This window comes from Rhinatrema bivittatum, chromosome 1, assembly GCF_901001135.1.
Source record: "Rhinatrema bivittatum chromosome 1, aRhiBiv1.1, whole genome shotgun sequence".
NCBI classification, from domain to species: domain Eukaryota; kingdom Metazoa; phylum Chordata; class Amphibia; order Gymnophiona; family Rhinatrematidae; genus Rhinatrema; species Rhinatrema bivittatum.
The window spans coordinates 493,501,320-493,514,349 of record NC_042615.1 but is presented as its reverse complement, the minus strand read 5'-3'; the positions used below and the strand labels follow the sequence as shown (position 1 = coordinate 493,514,349).

The 13,030-nt window shown below is 44.2% G+C and overlaps 1 protein-coding gene across 3 annotated transcripts in view; it reads right to left on the bottom strand.

Annotated features, from left to right (window-relative positions):
• CNTLN (centlein) overlaps nt 1-13,030 on the bottom strand; it is a 1,032,335-nt gene that overhangs the window by 284,782 nt on the left and 734,523 nt on the right. For all 3 annotated transcript variants that reach the window (XM_029608687.1, XM_029608696.1, XM_029608677.1), the window contains exon 19: nt 5,945-6,162. In XM_029608687.1, coding sequence (XP_029464547.1) covers nt 5,945-6,162 — 218 coding nt within the window. The remainder of the gene's footprint in view (nt 1-5,944; nt 6,163-13,030) is intronic.

Here is a 13,030-nt window from a genome sequence, read left to right as displayed (position 1 = left end):
CTTCTCACTAGCGAGGCAGGTCTTTGAAGTACGTGCATGCCAGCAGACCTCATGGAAGGTCGAGTTGGCTGGGCTGGGGAGAGTACGGTTATTGGTCGGCTCCAGCTATGGTATTCACCTTATCGAATGATGGTAAAAGATATTGTTGTGGCCCATGGCTCCCTCGGGGTATTATGCAGCTGCTGCAGTGGAGGCTGTCCTCTGGAATTGTTGCGCTTGGGGGTGGACCCCTGTCCTGTGGCAGTACAGGGACTGGCCACAGGGGGCGGAGCACGGAAAGAGACAGAGGCAGTGTAGGTCTTCACTGCTGGAAGCCCGAAGTCCCCCCGGGAGGAGCCCGCAGGGACACAGGCTGCTGGGAATTAGGTGGGCCTCGCAGGGTCTCCTGGGAGAGTCAGAGTCCGGCGTGCCCACAGACACTGGAAGAGCGCTATCGGGTTCGAAGCTGGAAACAGGTTGGAGAAGAGCGAACCAGAATAGAGTTGGTGAGGACAAGGCTAGGGACAAAGCCAGAATCAAACAAGGTCAGGCGAGCAAGGTCAAAGTCCAAGAATCAGTCTGAGGAGTGGTCAACGAAGCAAGGGTCAAGATCCGGAGGTCAGGCAAGGTCGAAGAGCAGGAGGAGGTCTTTGGCAGGCAGCAGGCAGACACGCAGGTCAGGAACAAGCTGAGGTCTTTGGCAGGCGGCAGGCAGGCAGGCAGGTCAGAAACAAGCTGAGGTCTTTGGCAGGCAGCAAGCACGCAGGCAGGTCAGGAACAAGCTGAGGTCTTTGGCAGGCGGCAGGCAGGTCAGGAACAAGCTGAAGTCTTTGGCAGGCGGCAGGCAGGCAGGCAGATCAGGAACAAGCTGAGGTCTTTAGCAGGCGGCAGGCAGGCAGGTCAGGAACAAGCTGAGGTCTTTACCAGAAAGTCAGTTCGAGGTAAGACCGGGGAGATGAACAACGAACACAGGAACAAGCAGGCAAGGAAGCAGGTACAAGCAGGAACGGAACTGGAACAGATGGATCCTGGAACGAGACTAGGAACAAGCAAGCAGGTTCACGAGCAAGGGCAATCTCAGGAACAAACCGACCCGATTGCCAAGGCAAGGAAGTGAGGCCAGGAACTTCCTTTTAACAGAAGTTCAATCAGGGTGTGCCGCGGAACTAGACCCCGCCCTGGAACCTTAATCAGGGCGCCTGGTCCGCGTGCGCGGGCGTATGGGTGTGGCTAGCTGCAGAGATGCCGAGGCCTGGTGTGAGGCTTGGCGCACAACTGAAGGCCCGGTGACTGCCGCTGCGGGACATCGGGGCCTAGCTGGACTTGCAAGGGCTGCAAGGGAGACAGGACCGGGACCCGCTGTGTGACCCCGAAGGTGAGCGGTCCCGTGCGCGGGACAACCGCGGGTGGGGCATGTAACAGGAATATCGTTGAGCTCAGCCTGGGCCCCCTGCATTTGCTGCTTGGCCAAGAAAAGGATTGATTTTCAGCTATGAGGGCTCTGGCCACAGGATACCCCTCCGAGGTTCTTTTCCACTGCAATTGTCATACTTGGGCGAAAGGGGGGTGGGATTCTGCACTAACCATCGACATGGAGCTGGGGGCAAAATGGTGCCGGAGGCCTTCAGCCCCTGTCACATGGTAGGGGCTAAAGGTCACCGGCGCCATTTTGCTTAGTGGCAGCGGAGGCCCCGGGAGCGGCAGATTGCTCCCGGGACCTCCGCTGGACCACTAGGTGGGTGTCGGGAGGGTGGCACTGGCGGGGCGGCAGGGCGAGTCGGGAGCTGGCTGCCTGCCGTGGCGCCCCCTAGATCTCAACGCTTGGTCTCCATCTAGGCGAGTCGAAGGCTGGCAGAATTTTGAAAGGGCACTTTTTGCCCTTTCAAAATTCTGCTGCCTGCCGCGGTGCCCCCTAAGTCTCGGCGCCCTAGGCACAGGCCTAGCTCGCCTAGTGGTTCCGTCGGCCCTGAGACAGAGCCAGGCGTTTTGGCGCCCCCCTTAGACCCGGCGCCCGGGGCGGCCGCCCACCCCTCGCTACGCCACTGCTGAGATGCACACCAGCAACGACCGTCCCGCTCAATCTGCTACTGTTCCGGAGAGAAGTTAAATTATAAAAGAACAAAAAAAAAAGGTTAGAGGGGTTTTAGGGGTCGGCATTAGTAAGGGAAAGGGAGGCAGATTAGGTAGGGGGTTTAGGAAGTTACCCCCCAATCCGCTCCTTTACTGGAGTGAACTGGGGGGGAACTGGGATTAGGACCTATCACGTGCCGTGCGCATGTTGTAAAATTTCCCCCCCCTTACACGTGCAAGTTTGTGTTCGCATGCACATGCGCATGCTGATATAAAATTGGGTGCATATGTGCACGCGGGTAGCGGATTTTATAACATGTGTGCGATGACGCACGCATGTTATAAAATCGGCACATCAGTATTGCTGCTCCGGGAACTGCGTGCACACGGACACCCATGTGCGAATCTTAAAATTTACCTTTAAGTGTTTATGTTTAGAAAATAGGTAGAGAAATTGCATGTTTTCAATGCATTGCAAATATTCGCACATATCTTGGGAGGCGGCTATACATGTATTTTATAATCTTTGTGGACCAGATACACGCAGATTAAAAATACAATAGTAGATCTCCACGTGCCCATATACATGCATATATGGGACTGTGCTTAGAAATTTGAAAGCTACCCTTTATTTGTGTGAGTCTAAACCTCTCCCCAACTCTGCCTCCAGGATAGCCTGCGATCAGTCTAGGTAATCTGAACAAGACATATGCAGGTAAGTTTATCCATATAAAGATAAATTTTAAAAGGGCAGCGTGTGTGCCCATAAACGCACGTATCTCGCCATACACAAAAATACATACAATTTTATAACCTACGCATGTTACAAAATATGTACAATTTTATAACCTACGCAGGTTATAAAATACTCTTCATGAGTGCATGTCTACAGCTGTATGCACAGCACTTTGCTACAGCTTCCTGTTAGGTGCAGGAGTCTGGTGAACACTGGGGAGGGAGAGAGAGAGAGAAAGAGAGAGAGAGAGTCTTTATAGGGCTCAGTCTGATACTCTATATATGGGGGCACTTTGATTTGGGGTGAGTTTTCGGGAGGTGGGTTGGGATTAGGGTGTTACAGACATATTCAGAAGTATCCATTATAAAATTCACTAGCAGAGATTGCAGGGTACAAATCAACTCTTTTTAGAATTTTCATCACGTATAAACTGCATAAGTGGTCGTTTTTGCGCGCGCAAGGCTTTTAAAATCTACTTTATATTGAGCAAGCAGTTTTATAAAAAGCCACTTCTGTGAATAAAATAGTGTTTTACATGCAGAAATTTCTTTGAAAATTACCCCCTAAATAATAAAGACTATGAACTTCAGCAACAGTTTCCCAACCTTCCGCTTAACAGCAATTTTTTAATGCAATTATAATCCTGATTATTTCTGGGTTTTACTATTTTTTATGACCTGACAGTTTCTTCCTGCTTCTTTGGATTTACAGTATAATTAGAATCAGCCTCTTGTGAGCAATGGCACCATGAGCCCTCATGCTCAACTACCCAGATTATTTCCCATAATATCATAACTTTCCATAGCCCAGCCACTGCAGTGTAGGTTGTTGGCCAGGCGCCTCAGACCATGATTTCCTCTGTTACCTGGAGTGCGTGCACTCTAGCTCCAGCCAATGTGTGTCACCACTGAGCAATGGCTAAGATTTCCTCTCCACCAGGGGCTGTGAATACTGCCTCCTCAACATTCCCACTCCCAGTTGCCCATGAGAATATAAATTGGATCTGGCCAACTGAACTCAGATCTTCAGTATGTCACTGCAAATAAGCTGCCAAGCCTACCTAACTCTGCATCTTTTAATCAACAAATTTGCCCATAGATGTGTCGCGAAAGTGAAAAAAAAAGGGGCGGGAGGATGATAGTGGGCAGCTGGCCGCATTGCGGCAGTGCGGTTTAGCCTGCTATGGCCACACCGCACACTATTGCCCCTATAGCACCACGGGAAAAGGTGTAGTTATTTTCTGCGGTGTTGCTGGGAGATAATTCTACCCAAACCCCACCCACACTCCTCCCCTTCCCCTAATTTTAATAATACTGCCACGATACCGGCACATCGCACAATAAAGAATGACCCTAATAAATAGTAACATGGTAGATGAAGGCAAAAAGGACCAGTCATCTAGTCTGCCCAGTTATTGCTGTCCAAACTGCAAGGATATATCCTAGCTGCCAGCTGCAGACAGAAACTGTAAGATATCTGCCTTTATCCGGGAAAATTTTTGTCATCCTTCTCTTTTGTATTCTACCATCGGCCTGTAAGATGGTAACACTGTTAACCTGCGATTAGACTCGCGTTTTCGACGCTCTAGCTTTACCCCTTATTCAGTAAGGGATAATAGCACGTCGAAAACGCGTGTCCAACCCCCCCGAACCTAATAGCGCCCGCAACATGCAAATGCATGTTGATGGCCCTATTAGGTATTCCTGCTCGATTCAGAAAGCAAAATGTGCAGCCAAGCCACACATTTTACTTTCAGAAATTAGCGCCTACCCAAAGGTAAGCGTTAATTTCTCCGGGCACCAGGAAAGTGCACAGAAAAGCAGTAAAAACTGCTTTTCTGTGCACCCTCTGACTTAATATCATGGCGATATTAAGTCGGAGGTCCCGAAAGTTAAAAAAAGTTAAAAAAAAAAATTTTGAGATCAGCCCGTGGCTTGAAAACCGGACGCTCAATTTTGCCGGCGTCCGATTTCCGAACCCGTGGCTGTCAGCGGGTTTGAGAACTGATGCTGGTAAAATTGAGCATCGGCTGTCAAACCTGCTGACAGCTGCTGCTCCTGTCCAAAAAGAGGCGCTAGGGACGCGCTAGTGTCCCTAGCTCCTGTCCAAAAAGATGCGCTAGGGACGCGCTAGTGTCACCCAGTATCCCTCCCTTCTCATGTCAGTTCACAAGCTAATAATCTAAATAGCTACCAATATCATTGTGGCTGATGCCTGAGTCTCTGCCCTTGTAGGCAGGCTCAGTGCTAGTGGGTGTGCATAACTGCACAGTATGCATGGGGCGGGATACCTGTGGGGACAGTTTATAGGCTTCGCTATAGGGTGGCAAGTGTCACCTCAATTTTATACATTGGATCCAGAAGGGATAAACCAAACCCCTGCCCGACCTGATCAGTGGCAATACCTCTCCCGACCCTACAGCTGGCACCAGGCGTTGCATTTAACCGAACGTCATCTCCTGCTGACACGGGCTTGATTCACAGCTTTTAGCATGAGACCGGCCCCGCGGCAGCAGGAGATGATATTTGATTAAATTGCTTAGTAATGAGCTGCTTTGCATGCAAAACAGTTCATTACCATTTTGGCGCTATATCGAAAAATACCATGTTATCGCTACTGTAAGGCATTAACCACATTGTAAACACCTAATGCAGCTTGATAAATGACCACTTAGTAATGAAGAGTGAGAGAGAGGGTGAAAAAGACAGAAGAAAACACACAGCACTCTGGGAAGGTGACATTAAAAAAGGACCAAGATCTGGGAGTGAAACAAAAATGCTTGCTGAACACATACAGAACTATACCACAGCTGCCAATCTTCATATTGAAGATGACATATGATGATGATGGTTTAACTCTATAGATTTTCAAAGGCTGATCTGAATTTATCAGGTGCATTATAAAAAGAATATGCATCTTTACTATACTTTCACTTTAGTCTTTAATAACAAAAACAGTCCTCTTCGACTTTGTTATTCTGATGTCATCACCATGCCTCTTGATGAAATTCTCTCTTTGTAATTCACTGGAGTGCCTGTATTATTCTCATTATATACTGTGGTATAGACTTCCAGGATGTTGGAACTTTGACTCATGAAATGTAACTACCGGTACTTCAGTTAAAATCTTCAATGTATAGTTTAACAATCAAGTCCTTACCTGTGCCATCTGTTTGCTGATCTGAAGTCTCTGGTTTGCCAGCTGCAGCTCAGATGCTAGCTTACTATTAGATTTCTTAAGCTCTTTAGTAGAGGAGGCAGCTGCTCTTCTTCCATTTTGTAAAACGGCTACCTGCTGCTGTAAGGAATTAATTCTCTCCCGTAATGAAAAAAGAGAACTTCCTCGTTGGACCACAGATTTTTTCTTCTCTCTGCTTGCTGAACATATCAATGAGGGCAAATGTAACATAAAATCATTTAAACATTAAAAAGAGATACCAATGTAATTTAGAGGTGCAAGATAATAAAAAAATGCAGCTGAGAAAAGACAAGAAATTAGGGCTTCAAATGCTTGCTTAGAGGAGGACCTCCTTTAAACCAATTGTTAGAGTTGCTGCTTCTGAAACACAAGGTTATTATTGTTAATCCTAAGTCACATTGCATCAGAGAGAGACTCAAAGTTGCATTTGAATGTCAAGACCTCAGATGTTGTCTTGTGAGTAGTAATTAAGTAAAATAATTTAATTAATAAAATTCATGGAATTCCAAGTGTTTCGGTGCTCAGGGCTGAATGATTTTTAAAGAGGGAGAGATCTGCAATGAACTCCATTAGTTGCCACAGTGAACGATTGAACTGACAAAGACAACATGGTTTCCACTAAGGAAGAACACTTTTGGCTGATTTACAAAGCTTCATCCTTTAGATCACATAGCTTATGGTTTTAGCATTGTCTGACACAAAACACGAGTGGAAAAGCCAAACTTAAAAAAAAAGACAAAAATAAACTAATATGTAAGGGATATCATACAGCATACGGAGAATTACTCAAATAATCAAGCCCATTAATCCCATATCCCAATTATTTTAAGAAAAGTAGAAAGTTAATCTCATTTAAATCCTAGGTTTTTAATCTGAAAATTCCAAGTACAACAGAAAAAAATTATTCAGAATATTCAAAGTGTAATATGTGCTATGGCAACAGAAAAAAAAAGGAATATTTTCCCAGCATCTCAAGACAAAATACTTTATTCTAGACACCAAACACTAATACGTGTTGTACTTTGATTTTTTTAAAACTTTTAATTTGCATTTAACAGAATACCAATAAATTACATCTTGCTGAGAAAAGTGATAGGACTGGAAAGACAAAACATATACAAAAAAAGTCCTTAACCTTCAAAATCCACCCAATCATAAACTCAAGAAGGAAAAAGAGCAATCAACAAAAAAGAAAGCTGTACAGAGTATTCTAGCAAGTGAAGTCAAATCTTAACAGATTCAGAAGGCAGGGATAAAAGAGAACCCATTATCACTCAGAAGGAATTTTATTCCCAGATGTAGTCATTGAACTAGACCCTGGAGGCACTTTATCACTAAGAAAAAGGGAAAATTGAACAGGCTCATAAAAAACTTACTTCAAGTTTTTAAATCTAACAACACATTTATAAAGAAATTTAAACAAAACAAAGCTGCAATAAAAATCATCCTAGGTGCAACAACAAAAATTGCCTCCCTTTCTTTTGAGTGGCCTATGCCACATCTGGAAAAACTCTCACTCTCTCAAACTATTCTTCTTTTATGCTTAAAAAAACAACTTTAATATCCAATCTCGATCTGCACTAGTACAAAATTCACAATTAAAAATGACATAGTAACAGAAGTTCCTCCAGAGTTCTTTACAAAAAAAACCCCAAAACAATCAGATGAAATTTGAGAGATGTTACGATTTCGGGCCAGGAAGGCCTCAGGCCAGGGTCTCCTACCCTTCAACTCCGGGTTCGGTCCCTCCTGGTCTTGCAGCTGTTGGCAGCTCCCTTCACGGCCTTGCCGCCATCGCACGACCCGGTCCCTCCGGCACAGTGAAGGGGTTCCTCTCCGTTGGACCACGTCCTCTCTCCTCTGGTGGTGCCTGACACCATGCAGCCCATGCCGCCTCCTTCGGCGTCCCTCTCCTAGGCGCGCATCGGGCTCCAAGATTTAAAGGGGCTCCCGTGGCCCCCACTGATGATGTCTGCGACCCAGAGTTTTTAAGGCAAGCTCTGCCAGTCAGAGTTTGCCTTGGCAACAGGTCGTTTCATTTGTCCTGAGCATTGTTCCTGATCCTGAGTTCCAGTCTTCATTCCTGCTTGTTCCAGACCTTGAGTCCCACTCTCCGTCTCCCTGCCTAGCCTTGGTTCCTTCGCCCTGCTCTTGGACTGACTTTGGCTTGACCCTTGGACCAGACCAGACTACGACTTTGCCGTCTGCCACTGACCTTTGGACCACACTCTACTACGACTTTGCCGCCTGCCTCTGACCCCTGGACCGTACCTGACTTCTCCTATTGCCTGCTGTGGCTCCTGGACTGGATCTTCATTGATCTTTGTCTCACTCCTCGCATGGCCACTCCATGGATCATCCACGCAGAGGCCCACCTAAGACCAGCCGGCCCCAGCACCCAAGGGCTCAACCTGCGGGGAACGTGGGCTGGTATTGGCAAAGTCTCTGTTTGCCTCTGCTTCCCGTCTGGCTTCGCCTCCCGACGCTGGGACCTGTGGGGGTCTTCCCTCACAGGTACCGCTAACCTCACTTCGGGCCAAGGGTTATGCTCCTTTTTTAGGAAGAAGCAAATAGAAAACCCATGTATAGCCTCCACAATAATTTTTAAAACTTCAAGAAGATATTTTTAAACATTTCCTCAGGAGAGATTTTTTCAGACTTGGGAAAATTAATCAGATGCGGATTTTTATATTTTAGAGTATTCTTAAAGTTTTCCAACTTAAGGAGATACCTATTGTCTTTAAACAAAGAAACTTCATCCTGCTGAACTTTTGCAATAGTTGTCTCTACTGACTCCAGTCTTTTAGTGCAATTTGATAATGTAATCTCTTGAAGAGAGGTGTTGGCTTTAAGAGATGTAATCTGAAATGAAAGCTGAGCAAATTGCCAATAGAAAGACTTATCCAAGAATTCAATAGCTAACCATATCATCTCTTGAGAAAATACCTCTGGTTTGGGCATGATATAAGAACAGAAGAAAATAAGATATACCATACTGGGTCAGAACAAGGGTCCATCAAGCCCAGTATCCTGTTTCCAAAGGTATACAAACCAAGTCACAAAAACCTGACAAGGTCCCAAACATTAAACAAATCCTATGCTACTAATGCCAGCAACAAAAAGTGGCTATTCCCTATTGATTAATAGAGTTTATGGATTTCTCCAGGAACTTATCCAAACCATTTTAAAACCCATCTACATGAGCTGCCTTAACCACATCCTCTGGCAACGAATTCCAGAGAAATTTGTATTGAGTGAAAAAGAATTTTCTCCGATGTGTTTTAAATGTGCTACTTGCTAACTTCATGGAGTGCCTCCTAGTCCTTGTATTAAGAGTAAATAACCATTTCACATGTATCCATTCAAGTCCTTTCATGATTTTGTAGACCTCTAACATATCCCACCTAAGCCATCTCTTCTCCAACTGAATAGACCTAACCTCTTTAGCTTTTCCTCAGAGGGGAGCTGTTCCATCCCCTTTATCATTTTGGTTGCCTTCTCTGTACTTTCCCCAGTACAACTATATCTTTTTTGAGATGCGGTGACCAGAATTGCACACAAGTGCAGTCTAATCACTGAGCGATACAGAGGATTTATGACATCCACTGTTTTATTTGCCATTCCCTTCCTAATAATTTCTAGCATTCTGTTTGCTTTTTTGACTGCTACTGCACACTGAGCCGACAATTTCAATATAATATCAACTATGATGCCCAGATCTTTTTCCTGGCTGGTAACTCCTAAAATGGAACCTAACATCGTGTTGCTACAGATTGGATTATTTTTCCCTATATGCATCACCTTGCACTTGTAAACATTATATTTCATCTGCCATATGGTCACCCAATCTTCCAGTCTCACAAGGTCCTCCTGCAATTACTCACGATCCGCTTGTGATTTAACTACTCTGAATAATTTTGTGTCGTATGCAAATCTGATCACTTCACTCGATGTATGTTTCCACATCATTTATAAATATATTAAAAAGCACTGGTCCAAGTATAGATCCCTGAAGCACTTCACTGTTACATTGTGAAAACATTTAATCCTACTCTCTGTTTCTTGTCTTTTAACCAGTTTGCAATTCACAAAAGGCAATCGTTTCATTTTCCATGACCTTTTAGTTTTCTTAGAAGCCGCTCATGAGGGATTATGTCAAACGCATTCTGAAAATCCCAATACATCACATGTCCTGGTTCACCTTTATCCACTTGATTATTCACTCCTTCAAAAAATGTAGCAAATTTGTGAGGCAAGACTTCCCTTGGAAAAATCCATGCTGGCTGTGTCCCATTAAATGTCTATCTATATGATCTGTGATTTTATTCTTTATAATAGTTTTCACAATTTTTCCAGGCACTGAAGTCAGGCTTACCAGTTTATAGTTTCCCAAATCACCTCTGGAGCCTTTTTTATATATCAGGGTTACCTTGGTCATCTTCCAGTCTTCAGGTACAATGGATGATTTTAATAAGTTACAAATTACTTGTAATAGGTCTCAAATTTCATTTTTGAGTTCTTTCAGAACCCTGGGATGTATACCATCTGGTCCAGGTGATTTGTTAATCTTCAGTTTGTCAATCTGGCCTACTATATCTTCCAGGTTCACAGTGATTTTGGTCAGTTCATTTGAATAGTCATCCTTGAAAACCATCTCCTGAACAGGTATCTTCCCAACACCTTTCTCAGTAAACACCGAAGGAAAAAATTCATTTAATATTTTTGTGATGGCCTATCTTCCCTAAGTGCCCCATAAGCCCTCTGTCATATAATGGTCCAATCAACCCCCTGCAGGGGTCCTGCTTTGGATATATTTAAAAAGGTTTTTATTACGAGCTTTTGCCCCTATGGCCAACTTCTTCTCAAATTCTCTTTAAAAGAGTGTCTTATCAACGTTTTACATTTAACTTGCCAATGCTTATGCTTTTTCCTATGTTCTTCAGATGGATCCTTCTTCCAATATTTGATGGAACATCTTTTGGCTAAAATAGCCTCTTTCACCTCACCTTTTAATCATTCCAGCAATTGTTTGGCCTTCCTTCCACCTTTCTTAATGCATGGTATACATCTGGACTGTGCTTCTAAGACGGCATTTTTCAACAATGTCCATGCCTGTTGTAGACTCTTAACCTTTGTAGCTGCACCTTTCAGTTTTTTCCTAACTATTTTTCTCATTTTATCAAAGTTTTGTTTTTGAAAGCTTAGTGCTAGAGCTGTGAATTTACTTATTGTCCCCCTTCCAGTCATTTATTCAAATTTGATCATGTCATGATCACTATTGTAAACTTCATTGTACCAGCTCTTTGATTACAGCACTAATTACCAAGGACTGGCTCATAAACTGCTCCAGAGTCAGCAGCTACACTTGAGGCATCAGTGAGCCTTGCCCCTGACTGTCTAGAATCAGAACATAAGAAATGCCATACTGAGTCAGACCGAGGGTCCATCGAGCCCAGGATCCTGTTTCCAACAGTGGCCAATCCAAATCACAAGTACCTGGCAGGTACCTAAACATTAACTAGATCCCATGCTATTAATGCCAGCAATAACCCTGCTCTAATAAATGTTCTATCCGGGCTCACTGGATTGATGACATTGCTAGTGTTCCACAGCTCTGCACCTGGACAGCTGAGTTTCCAGGTGTCCTCATGTCTAGAGTTAACCTCGAAGGTTGGAGAGGTCTGTGGCACTCCTTTAATGGCATTGCAATGGATTTAAATGGTGTCACTTTTCCCCGTACCACAAAACAATCTATCAATCCAGAGACAGGAAAAACACAGGTCTTGCCCTTCCATTTCATCAAAGCAGCAAATTAAAGCAAGAAATAAGAAAAATAAAAGTGACTAGAAGCTTGGCTATATTACATCCATCATCTTGCTCCTCCCCCTTACAATATTTAAAAATTCTTTTCAATTGCATTTGGAATTTTCTGATTTTAAAATTGGGTCTTAAATAAGATTAACTTTGCACATATAACTATTTTTACACTTTCCAAATACAGAATACTGGAAAGAATTATGTAAAAGGAGTCTGCGTTTGTCTGTCTGTTCATCTGCAGCAAAATAACTCTCCAAAGAAGAGATGAAGTATCACCACATTTTCAGGGTCATTTATCAAATTGCGATGTGCCATTATCACGAGGGTTATTGCCTTATCGCACGCGATAAAGCTATAACGCATGCGATACCAGCCACATCACGGTGGTACTATTTAAATCAGGGGAATGGGAGGAGCATGGGTGGGGTTATGGGCCGGCAGCGTTGTGGGCGATAATGTTCTACACATGCCAGCAGCATCGCTGGAAATAACATCACCTTTTCCCATGATGCTATGGGGCAATAGTGTGCGGCATGGCCAGACTGTGGCAGGCGAAATGCACCACCGCAATGTGGTCAGAGGCACACTACCGCCCCTGTCCTTTTTTCCCCCGCGGGTATCATTCTGCTATAATTATAGCGGAATGATGAATGCCGGGGTTGGTTTGTTGGTAGAAATTGGGAACATCTCAGACATCTTTTAAAACCATCAACATGAGGGACAGTAGTTTTGGAATTCTGAGTCTCCTAAAATATCCCTATTGCTTTATTATGGAGGCAGTCAGAGACTGCAGAATACTGAGACACAGGGAAAAATACCAAACAAACTGGAAGGAGCTGGCTAAGGATAACGTCTTAAAAGTAATATTCCCTCACACCTCATACACCCATATCCCCACCCACCCCAAGACCCCCATTTCAACCCTTACACATGCCACTGGGCATGCTCAGTGTGCCTAGTCAACGTTCTAGAAACATTGACATACGTTTTCTGCGTTGGGGCTTCATCTGATGATGTCACCCATGTGTGAGGATGACCATCCTGCTTGTCCTCGAAGAATTAACAGTTAGCTAAAGAAACAGCATGATATAATTGATATCTAAGAGTTCCATTTCCCAGTATAATCTCCTAGCAGCATTCACTTTCATGTGTTTTCTTTTAAAGAAAGAATCATAGAATCCACTTGGAAAATAAAATGGAAAAAAAAAAAAAAAAGGAGGAGAAAGCATA